Below are 14,507 nucleotides of genomic sequence, written 5' to 3' on the forward strand. Positions count from 1 at the left end.
TGAAAGATTATAAAATAATGAGAATTTATCTCTACAAATTCTCACTTCCATTCTCCACTTCCTGAACTGTTTTGATATTGCATCAGTTTTTGGTCAACTGAGTTATTGTTAATAAAAGTATTACATGTGCTTCTTTCTGTTTTTTAATTATATTAGCAACTAAAAGCTTGTTGTTATAAATACAAACTTCCCAGAGAACACTGGCAAATAAGCCGTAAGTTAATATTTTTTCATTTAACTTACATTGGAAGGCTCAACTTTTTAATATATGTAAAGATATACAAAAATGAATCTGAATCACAAATAATATAAATGAAAGGTGGAATATGGGAGTAGAAGCCTGGTTGAAAATTATTAAAATGGTCAAGTAAAAAAAAGCATTAGATCAAATAGACTAAGGTGTATTTACATAACAAATCTTCTATATGCCTATTAGGTTTTAACAATCTGAAGGAATACGTTAAAAAATAATATACTGAGATGATGGCAAACAAATACTAAAGCATTGATATCAGCTATGTAGTTCCTTTACATATCTATATTATTGCTAATATATATTGTAATATATCTATATCACTGAAGAACTTCTGCATGGATGCAAACTGCATTTCGTTGCCCTGTACCTGTGCATGTGCAATGACAATAAAGTTTAATTCTATTCTATTCTATTCTATTCTTTATCTTGTTGCTTTAATAGGCACACCGCTAACATGGACTCCAAACAGTAAACAGTTTAATAATAATAATGGATTGCATTTTTATATAGTGCTTTTCGGGACCCCTCAAAGCGCTTTACAATGCCACTATTCTTTCACTCTCACATTCACACACTGGTGGAGGCAGCTACAGTTGTAGCCACAGCTGCCCTGGGGCAGACTGACAGAGGCGAGGCTGCCATATCGCGCCATCGCCCCCTTTATCCTCATTAAGTAAAGAAATGCAATAAATGTATATTGTTGAAAACATTCAAATGTTTGTATGCTTGTTGTGAATGTACGGCTCATGTAATTGATAAAAATATCTCTATTTGGTCATTATTAGTACTTGCTTCCACCATTTTCTAGTTAGATAAAACAATATGTTAGTGCATCTCTCTATAAATGTATAAGTGTTCATTTATGTGTCATAAAATGGTTTATGAATGAAAAAATACAAGATAAGAGTTACCATGTGCCTACCGTTGTACAGACTCTGGTGGTGGGGGGCAATCTCTTCACCCGCTGGTCTCCTGTGACTTCCATCCCTGCCAGGGGAGCCACTACTATACTTCCCCTTGCTGTGCTCCACCCCTGGGCTCTGATGATAGTGATAGTGGTGCCGTATAGACTCTGGACTTCCCACAATCACCCGCCCTTTTCTCAGGTGCTCAGGTGTGCCCATTGCTACCTGCTTGGCTTCAGGACTCCCAGCCCCTGCTGAGTTTACCTGCCGGTGTCGCTGACTCAGATCTGGGCTGGACTTAGCTGAGCCCTTGTCACTGCCTGGAGATGCCTGTCCTGACATCAGTAGCTGTTTCTGTGCTAGTAGGTCAGAGCTGCAGGGTTTGGAGTGGGAGCCACAAGGTAGCCTGGTAGGAGACTTGCTGTGTTTCTCTGGGCTGTGTCCTCGAAAGCTGTGAAGCTCTAGGTTGGTGAGGGAACCTCCACGGGGCCGGCAGGACTGGGGAAAGGTGTGGTACTCCGTGGTGGAGCTGCGCCTCCTCCCGCTGAATTCACAAACATCTCTCTTTTGTCCTGAAGAGCTGCATCTTGAGCCAGATCCAGGGCTTGAATTGGAGCCAAGAGGGGAGGGTTTATGGTGAGGGTTATCTGGGCTGTCTGTGCTCCCTGCGCTGGAGGTGCTGCTTCCATCGCCAACATCCCGCAACAGGCCTGGTGTAGGCATGCCACCGCCCAGCTGAGACAGGCTACTTTGACTGTCAATGGAGCTCCTGCAGCCAGGCCCTCCCTGACCACCACCACTTCCCCCTGTGCTTGCAGCCACAACTGTGGCCCTCTCCTCTTCTAACATGAGGCACACCTCCTTAAGCTCCAGGTTCTCCCGGATCACCTCCATCTGCCGCTGCTCCAGCTCCTTAAGCTTCTGCAAATAGATAGCCACTTCCTTCCTCATCAGGCCAGCGCTGTAGCGACCCAATCGCTGCCATTCCCGCGACACCCGCTTCCCTTTCTGCCGGTCGTCATCCAGGAAGCAGCACAGGTCCCTCAGCTCCTGGTTGTCCTCCTGCAGTTTCTGGTTCACGTCCTGGTTTACACAGAGCACGCGCGCACACACACACACACACACACGCGCACACACACACACACACACACACACACACAGAAGCACATAGAGAGATTACATAGTCATTCCTGCTATGAATGAAGCTTTGATGAAGAAGATTACGTGTGTGTGTGTGTGTCTCTGTGTGTCTCTCTGTGTCTCTGTGTGTGTGTCTGTGTGTGTGTGTCTTTAGCTTCTGGACTATTAGGGAGGCAGGGCAGAATGATGGACAATTTTATCTATTCTTCAACATTTTATTGGTTAAAGGATAAAATGGTTTGTCAAGGACGCAACCAATAAGTAACCACTAATGAAACTGGAGCTTCAGTCAATGATAATTGGCAGTATTAGTCTACCAGCTCCACTAACTGATTTTTTAGTGCAGAAAATTAAAATAAAAAAATGCATTACAAAATAGTTTCTCAGAAAACCTGTTCTAAGTTAATATGTTGTTTAGCACATAATAATAAACCATAAAACAGAGGTACAAGGTACAATTTTCCTTTTATTGATGTTTCCAAATTCCTGCATGGAGAAGCAACAGGTTTAATCTGCTTATTTAAAGCTAAATTTGACCTTAAATCTACCCCTGTAACCTGGCCGTATTTCTTCTCATGCAGAGCCCACACTTGTTTCAGTCAGTAGGCTGTCTACACATAGTCTACACATTGGAAGAAACCCCACACGGGCCCTGGCACAGCCTGGCTCCCCGGGATCCCCTTCATCAGCACCACCCGACCTCACCTTCAAACTCCGTATCTCGTTCAGGTGTTGTTGGAGTCTCCGGTTCACCTCCCGCATCAGATTGCCGTGCTCCACGATGACGCCCCTTTTTTCTGCTTCTGCCCTCCGCAGCCGCCTCACCAGCTCCTCTTTACCCCACTTCAGCAGCTCCTCATCGGGTATTTTGGAGATGTCCTCTGCTGGTCTCTCTGCGCTTTTGGACTGCTGCTGTGCGCTTTTCTCCATCCCTTTAAACTCCGGTGAAGGTAGACCGGGAGGTAAAACAAAGTGTTGTGTCTGATGAATTTTAGAGCAACCAAATCGAAGCTTTCAAATGCACAACTCTGGTCCAAACGTAACTCGGGTTCCCCCCACCCACCCTTCTTATATCTGTGGAATCACATCGCTGTCATTGCGCCTCTTTCCCACGCCCATGCTGCAGCTCTGATATCCACCCGGTGCTCTGCTGCTATATCACTGTCGTTAGAGCATCGTTCCGCATCCTGCTGCGTCTCTGGTTAAGCCCTTGGCCGGCTTGGCGGGGCGGTTTCTCTCCAGGTGCATGCCGACCGCTTTGCGCACTCCCGCTGCTGAGCGCGCACTACCTCAGTCCGACCGCCGGGCGGAGGGCGGAAAAAAGAGGAGGATGATAAGAAGGGGGGCTCCAAGGAGAGGTTGCAGGTGCATAACCGAAGAGCCAGGATGATAAGGTGTGATAGTGTGGAGAGCCTCTCTCGTTCTACCATCACTCGCTTACTCGCTCTCTCCTTGTGCCTCTTGGTTTGTTACGCCATCTGCTGGAGTTAGATGTGAACAGTGCTGCACTCTGATTGTTCAAAGTGACGGGCTGCTTCTATTTTTAGGTTCGTTTATAATCAGGGCAGATAGCACTGATCATGGTTTGCTCTGATATTTATGGAAGCGTGACCTCTCTTCTTAAGGATAGCAATCACTAAAAGGGGAAGAGTCAATCCTTATTTCCAAAAAGTGTCACTGCCAGATTGTAAGCTAAAAATACAACTCCCAGGAGCATTTCCAGGATTTTTATAAATGAGATGATACCAAAACCGGTCAGGAGAGGGCCGAGGAAAATAGAAAAAATCTAATATAATCTAATATAAATAAATACAGTAAAAAGAACGCACACCCTCTTTCATTTCCAATGTATTACATATCAGGAGATAATAAAACATAGTGTCATGTGTATTAATTAATCTAACCTCAGATGAATAACAAAACACGATATTTTACACAATGTCATTATTTATTTGACAAAAATTAAACTAAAATGCAGAAGCAGCATGTATTTACACATGATTACTGTGACACTATATCTATGAAGAAATACACTCATGTAGAGAGGTCTGGTATGTTTTAGGTGTTTTGTTTTTGCTTGAGGCCTCCCAGCTGAGACAGGTGAAAGTCTGACGTGGAACAGAAATAAAGATTAGCTGTTTGATAGTGACAGATTGATGCTGTTTTGATTTATTATTATTAAGAAGAATAAGAAGAATGAAAGGCACTCATGGACAGGCATTTAAAAATCACAGTATGGATAAAATAAAAGTTGGAAACACTATAGATATCACGTGACTATGGCTTTTTGAGGTTTTGGTGTATTTCACCCCAGTTTCAACAGATGGCTTACCGCTGCTTCTAGGTTTGATTGAGAGAGTGTAGAAAAAACCTGATGACACTGCAAACTCTGACAGAGCTTAAGAGTCAGCAGCATCACTACGAGTTTAAGTGGCAACAACAACAATGCACTCAGACAATTTGTGGGAACTTTTTGACAGTGTAAACCACAAGACCCACAGTGCAACTGCTGATGGTGCTGTAGTGGACAAAAAATATCTCACTAATACATTTGTTCCAAGGGCACATGAGCCAATCATGTGTTGCCTTTACATTTTTGCAAATAATACCTATGGATAACCATAAGGGTCACACTATGATTAGATATTTTTTGCATGTGGAGTAGTTATTCATTAAGAAAGGAAGCACTCTCCACCCAAAACAGTTGAAAAAAATATTATTTTCATATAAAAATCTTTATATCCATTGCTACTCAATTTCCCCATATTCTTTTTCCATGAGCATGGTGTTCATTTACTACTTTCTATTGTTGACTAAACATCTTTCATAAAGATTATAGCTCTATACTTAGCCTATCCACAAAGCAGGTGACATTTATCCATCCATTGATCCATTTGCTACCACTTATCCTTTTCAGGGTCGCGGGAGCCAATCCCAGCTGTCATAGGGCGAGAGGCGGGGTACACCCTGGACAGGTCGCCAGTCTGTCGCAGGGCTAACACACAAGGACAGACAACCATTCACACTCACATTCACACCTAGTGGCAATTTGGATTATCCAATTAACCTATCCCCACAAGTTGCATGTCTTTGGACGGTGGGAGGAAGCCGGAGTACCCGGAGAGAACCCACGCAAACACAGGGAGAACATGCAAACTCCACACAGAAAGTCCCCGGCCTGATGGTGGAATTGAACTCAGGACCTTCTTGCTGTGCAGCAACAGTGCTAACCACCGTGCCACCGTGCTGCCCTTTTCAGTGAAAGATTATTTCTTAATTTTAGTTTCTGGACAAAAGAGTGCCCAGGCATCCCGAATGACTTTTAAAAGGTTCAAAGAACATGGCAACATGGCTTAGATTTGCAAAACTGCATCTGAAATTAAACAAAACACAACCAAAGACTTACTGAACAATCTCTTTTGGGCCCACCAAAGTAGAGATGCTTGGTCATAATGCATAGCATCACATATAGTTAAAACCAAACATAGCGTATCAGCACAAACAGCTCATACTAACTGTCAAACATGATGATGAAAAGATGATGATGGTTTGACTTATATTACAACCTCAGAACCTGGCCACCTTCCACTCATTGACCACAATGTGGACCGAAGTGTTCTAGAGTCACATGTGAGGCCATCTGTCTGACAGCTAGAGGTTAGGTCAAAGGTGGGCCAGTGATCCCAAGCACAGCAGCAAATCAGCAGCAGAACAGCTGAAAAAGAAAAGAATCAAATTGTTATAATGGCCCAGTCAAAGTTCAGAGCATAGGGTTAGGGTTAGGCTGACCTGCCACAGCATTTCATTCGAATGAAATGCTGTGGCAGGTCCTAAAGAGAGTTGTACATAAACAAACCCTGGCGGACCTCAATGAACTGAAGCAATGAGAAGAGGAGGCCACAATTCCTCCATAATAATGTGAAAGATATGTATGAGAAGTCATACTGAAAAGCTCACTTCAAGTTATTGTCGCTCAAAATAGTGCTGCAAGCTATTGAATCTGTGTAGGTAGTTTGATTGATTCTGCATTTTGTCTTAGTTTCTGTTAACATGGCGTAATTTTAACGCCTGTTAAACAATAGATTATTAGGACTTGATGTGTGACGTGAAACGTAAAAGAGGGCAGGCATTCTTTCTAAACCAGTGGAAAATTAACTAAAAATTTAGTGAATCCTAATGACTGTAACCAATGTTCCCTCTAAGCTGCGGGTGTGCGCAATTGCACACTGCGTTGCGTACAAAAAAAAAATCTAACCTGAATTGAAATTAACATTAACACTTTAACAATTCTGTTTTGCAGTGTTAGTCAGTAAGTGACTGGCTGCTGTATGGGATTAGAACGATGTTGCCTTATCCCATAGTCCAGCCAATAATGCGATTCATCAGCGCAAAGCACAGGGCTCGCGTGCGGAGTGAAGCGGAAAAAAAGTGCGAGAGAGAGGGTGAGAGAAAGAAAGAAACCCAGGGCTCGCGTCGTTCACTTCAAAGAGTCGGCTCAGTTTCATTCGCGACCGACACATCACTACTATGAAGAACACCTCAGGCTGTCAGGTTAAAACAGTCGGTCGTGTTTTCGTAACGTAAACGCTAGCCCTCCTCTCACAGCCTACGCTCCATCCATGCTATTCCCGAACAGAGATACGCAAGTTTCTCCGTGACTCCAGTCAAAGCTGCTATGATGACGTTACACCCCAATTTAACATCACCGTGGTAGAAATTAGAATCAAACTTATGGGAAACGAGACCCCTTGGACATAAATCAGCGTGATGAGAACTATTGATAACAAAGGAAGAATCTTTGGAAAAACATGATCTGAGGAGAATTAATTTATTTTAGTCTGACCCTTGTCCCATCCGCTAACATGTAGGAGGCGGGGTTTATGACCTGTACTACAGCCAGACACCAGGGGGCGATAGAGACGTTTTGGCTTCATTTTTGGGGAGCTGTCGCGTCGTCCATATTTTCTACAGTCGCTGGGGGTCACACATTGAAACAGACTGACGTGCAGAGGTACAAGGCAGCCCAGACAGAGAATGTTGCTTTTAGACTTTGCGACTCATTTTATTTCTCTATCTGATAAGAAAACTATTCAATCAGATAGTTATTTGTAGTGAATGAAATACGGTTACAGTTTCAAGAGGTTTTAAGCACCAAATCTGAAATCCAATACTACAATATTATAATCCAAGATTTTTCAAGCATTTCAAGCACCCGTACGAAACCTGGATATGAAGTTGATGATTGCTAAAATAAAATAGAACATTTTAATCAATTTCTTGTTTGCTCCAAAATCTACGACATGACTATATACATGACTATATATATATATATATATATATATATATATATACATATAATTCCTAATTCATGTGCTTTACACCACTCAGGTCTGATTTTCCTCTGCAGAAATACACATTTCCAAAATCAAAAACTGAAAAGAACTGAAAACATATTTTGATTGAGGAAGCACTTGTTTTTACTAAACCATTTAACCCATGTATTTTCTCAGATGGTTGCGATATTATGTCATATCCATATCACAACAGACAACATATGCTCAAGTGATGAGTTTTCTTAGTTATATTTTGTAGGGTCTTAAACCTACACTGTGAAGTGCTTTGGCATTCATTTTGTTGGCACCATACAAATAAACTGAATTGAAACTAGAAAAATTTGCATTTCCTGCGAAAATGCAGTGTGGATGCTTTAAGCTGAAGCTGTCTGCAAAAACTAGCTGAAAAAGCTGAAAAGTTGCAGAAATTGTAAAAACTTTGCAGAAGCAAAAGAAGTTTGCTAAAATGTAATAACTTAGCAGAACTGCAATATCTTAGAGGAAACATAATACTTGGCAGAAATACAATAGCATAGCAGAACTTAGCAGAAATATTGTGATTTACCAGAGACACTGTGATGAACTATGAATATTGTAATTTTAAATTAATACTATGTTTTAGCACAAATACTATAATTTGACAGAAATACTATCATTTGGCAGAAATACTATGTTTCAGCACAAATACTCTGGTTTAGCACAAATATTATAACATAGCATAAATACAATTATATAGCAGAAATGCTATATTTAGAAAGAAAAATATAATATAGTAGAAATAGTATGATTTAGCAGAAATACTGTATTTAGCACAAGTACCAAAAAGTAGCAGAAATACTATGATTTAGCAGAAATACTATGATTGAGCAGAAGTACTAAGATGTAGTAAAAGTACTTTGATTTAACAGAAATACAATTATAGAGGAGTAATACTTTAAAATGGGAGAAATATTGATACACACACACATACACAGAGCCTAAAGGGAAGAGTATTTGTGCCATGGAGTGTTAAGAATGTGAGGTCCATATTAGAAAAGCTGGTAAAATCATAACAGTTTGCAGAATTGTAATAAATGATGAATATGAATTACTGGTCTGTGACAGTGTATTAATTTGTAGGGAAAAAAACATGTTGACCAAGGTGGAATCGAACCCACGATCTTTGGCTTGCAGACCCGTGTCATTACCAACTGCGCCACTGGGAAAGAGAGGAGCCGTCTTGAAAAACAGGGTGATGAGGAGTCAGAATTAGATCGCTGTCAGGGTCCCTGTGCCTACCCGGTCGGCTCAGTACGGCTACATATGTTTTGTATTCCTTTTTTTATTTTTTCCTGCTCTCTCCTTTCCCCTCTTTCCCTCCTCCCTCTGCCTGGGCGGAGCTTACCTGCGGGCTCCTGCCCTTGGCCCACGCACCTGTGGCTCATCACGAGTGATCCAGCTCTTTTATAAGACGGCAGCCCTGTGTTTCTCGTCGCTGGACCGTTGCCGACCCTCGTCAGTGTAACCCCAGCTCAATGACTTCAGAAGTGTTTCATAGCGATTTACCTAACTACCCATTCGTGTCTCTGTGTACAGATTCCCTGGACCTACCCCTGTGTTACCCGAGTGAGTGGAGTGTGAGGAGGAGTGGACGGAGAGTGTGCGTGTCTTTCCCGTTCGTGTGTGGACCCCCGGAGCCCGGCTTTCCCCTCACTTTTGTAAATAATCACCTGGTGCATCATAATAAAGACTCTTGTGCTTTCAAGACCTAGAGCCTGCGCGTGAGTCCGTTCAGTCCCGTTGTGACAGAACGGTCCAGCCACAATGGACTCAGCAGGCTCGGCGTCACCCGCCCCAGCCCCGGTCTCGTTGGATGAGCTGTTGCAGCGACACGAGCATATGTTGATGCGGCTCAGTGGAGACGTTGCCGCTTTGTCTCTGGCTATCGCCCAGCGGACCCCGTTGACTGACTCTCCGCCCCCGCCAGCCTCTCCGGCAGACGAACCCATCCCGGGCGCGAGCGCGTCTCAGCCCGCAAGCGCGGCCCAAACTACACCTGTGGTCGTCGGGCATCAGCCTCCCTCTCCTGAACTGTTTCATGGTGAGTTGGATAAGTGTGCAGGATTTCTCACACAACTCACTTATTTTTTTCGTCAGCAAATTCACTGGTACCCTGGCGATGGAGATAAGATTTCCTTCTTTGTGCAACTGTTACGTGATCGCGCTCTACAGTGGGCCCAGGCAGTGCTACGATCCCACCCCGACATCTCCTACCCCGAGTTTTTGTCTAAGTTTAAGAGCGTTTTTGACAAAGGATCCGAGGCTGCCGCCGCCGCTCAACGCCTGTTAAATCTTAAACAAGGTAGACGCAGGATGTCGGATTATTCTGTCAATTTCTGGGTTTTGGCTGAGCAAACGGGGTGGGGGCAGGAGGCGCTAAAGAGTGCCTTGCTTAATAACATCTGTGATGAATTAAAAGGCGAACTGATAATGCATGACCTGCCTGCCTCTCTTGACTCTCTAATGACTCTGTGCATTAAGTTAGATGATCGCCTTCAGGCTCGCAGAGACCTCCGGGGGCGGGCCTTTCAGGAGCCACGGGCGCTCTTGGGCCCACCAGCGGGGGAATGGAGGGCTAAACCCAGTGCTGCCCACAGTGGCGAGCTAAGCGAGGAAGGCGAGCAGCCCATGCAGCTGGGTCGCTCACGGCTAACACCCGTGGAACGTCAGCAACGCATGGTCTCTGGTGAGTGCCTGTACTGCGGCCGTAAGGGCCACTTCATTGCCACCTGTCCATCTCGACCAAAAGGGGGCGCCCGCCCGTAGTTAAGGGAGTACTGGTGGGCGACCTGTCTAGTAAAAGCTCCCTTCCACGCTTAATGTTACCGGCCAAGTTAACAGTTCACACAAAAACCCATTCTGTGATGGCGTTAATTGACTCTGGCGCGGAACAGAGCTTTATCGATTCAGCCCTCGCGGAAAAATTAGGGGTTGGGTCTGACCCTCTACCTCATCGTTTACATGTCACCGCCTTATCTGGGCAGCGGCTGCCTGATATAACCCATGTCTCAGAGCCCGTGTCACTCACACTCTCCGGCAACCACACCGAGGTTCTAAGCCTATTCGTGTTTAAAGCTCCTCAAACACCGCTTGTCTTAGGTCACCCCTGGTTGCGACAGCATAACCCTCATATCGACTGGAAATCTGAATGCGTGGTAGGCTGGGGAGTGGATTGTCACATGAACTGCCTCCGGGCTGCAACTCCGCCCTCCGCGTCTCCTCCAAATAACCTGTCTGAGCCTCCGGATCTCACCTCTGTTCCACCTGTGTATCACGACTTGGCTGAAGTTTTTCGTAAAGATCTTGCACAATCGTTACCACCTCATCGGCCGTATGACTGCGCCATTGATCTTCTCCCAGGCACCACACTCCCCACCTGTCGCCTTTATAGTCTCTCCCAACCTGAGAGAGCGTCTATGGAGAAATACATCACGGACTCACTGGCAGCAGGCATAATCCGGCCGTCCTCTTCCCCTGTGGCAGCCGGCTTCTTCTTTGTAGAAAAGAAGGACAAATCTCTCCGGCCTTGCATTGATTACCGCGGCCTTAATAACATTACGGTTAAGAACAAATACCCCCTACCGCTCCTTTCCTCGGCTTTTGAACTTCTGCACGAGACAACGATCTTCAGTAAATTAGACCTCCGCAATGCCTACCATCTAGTTCGGATCAGGGAAGGCGACGAATGGAAAACAGCTTTTAACACCCATCTGGGGCATTTTGAGTACCTGGTGATGCCCTTTGGGCTGACTAACGCCCCAGCAGTTTTCCAGGCCCTCGTGAATGACGTCCTCCGGGACTTTATCAATCGGTGCGCATTTGTCTACTTGGATGATATCCTTATCTTCTCTAAGACAGTGGCGGAGCACGTGACACACGTCAGACAGATTCTGCAGCGTTTGCTGGAAAACAGACTGTTTGTGAAAAGCGAAAAGTGTGACTTTCACGTGGACTCCGTGGCCTTTCTCGGATACATAATAGAGCGGGGTGATCTGAAACCCGACCCGGCGAAGGTCCAAACAGTGCTTACCTGGCCCGAACCCCCAAACCGTCGACAGCTCCAGCGCTTTTTAGGCTTTGCCAACTTCTACCGCCGCTTCATCCGAGATTTCAGTAAACTCGCTCTGCCTTTAACCAGACTCACTTCTCCTAAAGTGTCTTTTCAGTGGGACCAATCCGCGCAGGAGGCCTTCCTACGTCTCAAAGAACGGTTCGCTACAGCACCTATCCTCTGCCAACCCGACCTCCAGCAACAGTTCGTCGTTGAAGTGGACGCATCGGATTCCGGGGTCGGGGCGGTGTTGTCCCAACGGAGGGAGGGTAAGCTCCACCCATGTGCCTTTTTCTCTCACCGTCTCTCCCCAGCAGAGCGCAATTATGATGTTGGAGACCGGGAACTTCTGGCTATCAAGTTAGCACTGGAGGAATGGAGACATTGGCTAGAGGGAGCCACTCAACCATTCATCGTGTGGACAGACCACAGAAACCTTGAGTATCTCCGAGCCACAAAGCGACTCAATCCCCGGCAAGCGAGGTGGGCTCTCTTTTTCACGAGATTCAACTTTTCAATTACGTACAGGCCCGGGAGCCGCAATGTGAAGCCAGACACCCTCTCCCGACTGTATGACTCCTCTGAAGCGGAACCCGAGCCAGGTCCGATTCTTCCTGCCTCCTGCTCCATCGGCACGGTGACCTGGGAAATCGAATCTCAGATTAAAGAAGCTCAGAAAACAGAACCAGATCCCGGGACCGGGCCCCCAGGTCAGTTGTTTGTGCCCTCCTCTGTTCGTTCTCAGGTACTGCAATGGGCACACGCCGCCCGGTTCACCTGTCACCCGGGAGTACACCCCACCATACGATTCCTCCAGCGATACTTCTGGTGGCCCACTTTGGCTCGGGATGCACGGGAATACGTCGCCGCCTGCACGACCTGCGCCCGTAACAAGTCGTCCAACCAACCTCCCTCCGGTTTGCTACAACCACTGCCCACTCCGGGACGGCCTTGGTCCCACATAGCCTTGGATTTCGTCACCGGATTACCGGCTTCAAAAGGTAACACAGTCATTCTAACCGTTGTGGACAGGTTTTCTAAAGCTGTCCATTTCGTTGCCTTGCCCAAGCTGCCTACGGCCCTGGAAACCGCTCACCTCCTGACCACGCATGTATTCCGCCTCCATGGAATTCCGGAGGACATTGTGTCAGACCGTGGCCCCCAGTTCACTTCACGGGTCTGGAGGGAGTTTTGCTCCGCCCTCGGCGCTAAGGTTAGTCTGTCCTCTGGCTTCCACCCTCAGACCAACGGGCAGGCTGAGCGGGCGAACCAAGACCTGGAGGCTGCTCTGCGGTGTGTGGTGTCCACAAATCAAACGACCTGGAGTGACCAGCTGCCATGGATTGAGTACGCCCACAATTGCCTGACTTCCTCAGCCACTGGAGTTTCACCTTTTGAGGCGTCATTAGGATTTCAGCCTCCGCTCTTTCCGGCCGTTGAGGGTGACCTCTCTGTGCCATCCGTCCAACACCACCTGCGTAGATGTCGCCGGGTGTGGAGAGCCACCCGAGCTGCCCTCCTCCGGACGACGGCACGTAACAAACAGCTCGCAGACCGCCATCGGACACCGGCTCCTGAGTATGCGGTCGGACAAAAGGTATGGCTGTCCACCCGCTATGTGCCCCTCCGGGCGGAGTCCAAGAAACTGTCTCCTACTTTTATTGGGCCATTCGAAATCGGTGCGCTTGTGAACCCTGTGTCTGTTCGGTTGAACCTTCCGCGCAACATGCGTGTCCACGACGTTTTCCATGTCTCCCAGATTAAGCCCGTGCTCTCCAGTCCTTTGTGCCCTCCTTCCGGGCCCCCGCCTCCTGCCCGGATCGTTGATGGGCTGCCGGCGTATGGGGTCTCCCGCATTATGGACTCTCGGCACCGGGGGCGGGGGGTCCAGTATTTGGTCGATTGGGAGGGCTACGGGCCGGAGGAGCGCTCCTGGGTGCCTCGCTCGGCTGTTTTGTGTCGGCGCCTGCTCCGTGACTTCCATCGCCGGCACCCTGGTAAGCCCGGTGGGTCGCCGGGTGGCTCCCGTTGAGGGGGGGGTACTGTCAGGGTCCCTGTGCCTACCCGGTCGGCTCAGTACGGCTACATATGTTTTGTATTCCTTTTTTTATTTTTTTCCTGCTCTCTCCTTTCCCCTCTTTCCCTCCTCCCTCTGCCTGGGCGGAGCTTACCTGCGGGCTCCTGCCCTTGGCCCACGCACCTGTGGCTCATCACGAGTGATCCAGCTCTTTTATAAGACGGCAGCCCTGTGTTTCTCGTCGCTGGACCGTTGCCGACCCTCGTCAGTGTAACCCCAGCTCAATGACTTCAGAAGTGTTTCATAGCGATTTACCTAACTACCCATTCGCGTCTCTGTGTACAGATTCCCTGGACCTACCCCTGTGTTACCCGAGTGAGTGGAGTGTGAGGAGGAGTGGACGGAGAGTGTGCGTGTCTTTCCCGTTCGTGTGTGGACCCCCGGAGCCCGGCTTTCCCCTCACTTTTGTAAATAATCACCTGGTGCATCATAATAAAGACTCTTGTGCTTTCAAGACCTAGAGCCTGCGCGTGAGTCCGTTCAGTCCCGTTGTGACAATCGCGGTGAGAGGCGAAAAACGCCGTTTTTTGGAGTTACAAAACGTTGTGTAACTCAAAAACTAGGTGGACTAGAGGCATATTTCTTGTGCTGGGTGAATCAGCGGACTTTGGTGTACTTTGACTGCGATTTTCATTGCTCTTTGTACAACCGTCGCTGAGATATGACGAGAGAGGAAACGGAAGACCTCAGACATGATTGGCTGGCT

General features: G+C 46.8%; 1 protein-coding gene across 2 annotated transcripts in view; it reads right to left on the minus strand.

The window, feature by feature from the left end:
* The window catches only part of LOC146695967 (uncharacterized), a 43,799-nt gene extending 40,081 nt beyond the window's left edge, over positions 1 to 3,718 (minus strand). The window contains exons 1-2 of one of the 2 annotated variants that reach the window (XM_085478468.1): positions 3,007 to 3,718; positions 1,179 to 2,244 (exon numbers count right to left, since the gene is read on the minus strand). In XM_085478468.1, the coding sequence (XP_085334594.1) occupies positions 1,179 to 2,244; positions 3,007 to 3,231 (1,291 nt within the window). In that variant the 5' untranslated portion in view covers positions 3,232 to 3,718. Of the gene's footprint in view, positions 1 to 1,167; positions 2,245 to 3,006 lie in introns of both variants that reach the window. The other variant, XM_085478469.1, reaches the window with a different exon arrangement.
* Between the last annotated feature and the right edge of the window lie 10,789 nt (positions 3,719 to 14,507).

This window comes from Copadichromis virginalis, linkage group LG13 (genome assembly GCF_057382275.1).
Source record: "Copadichromis virginalis isolate Kocher_CV1m ecotype Utaka linkage group LG13, C_Virginalis_male_GT1.1, whole genome shotgun sequence".
Classification (NCBI taxonomy): domain Eukaryota; kingdom Metazoa; phylum Chordata; class Actinopteri; order Cichliformes; family Cichlidae; genus Copadichromis; species Copadichromis virginalis.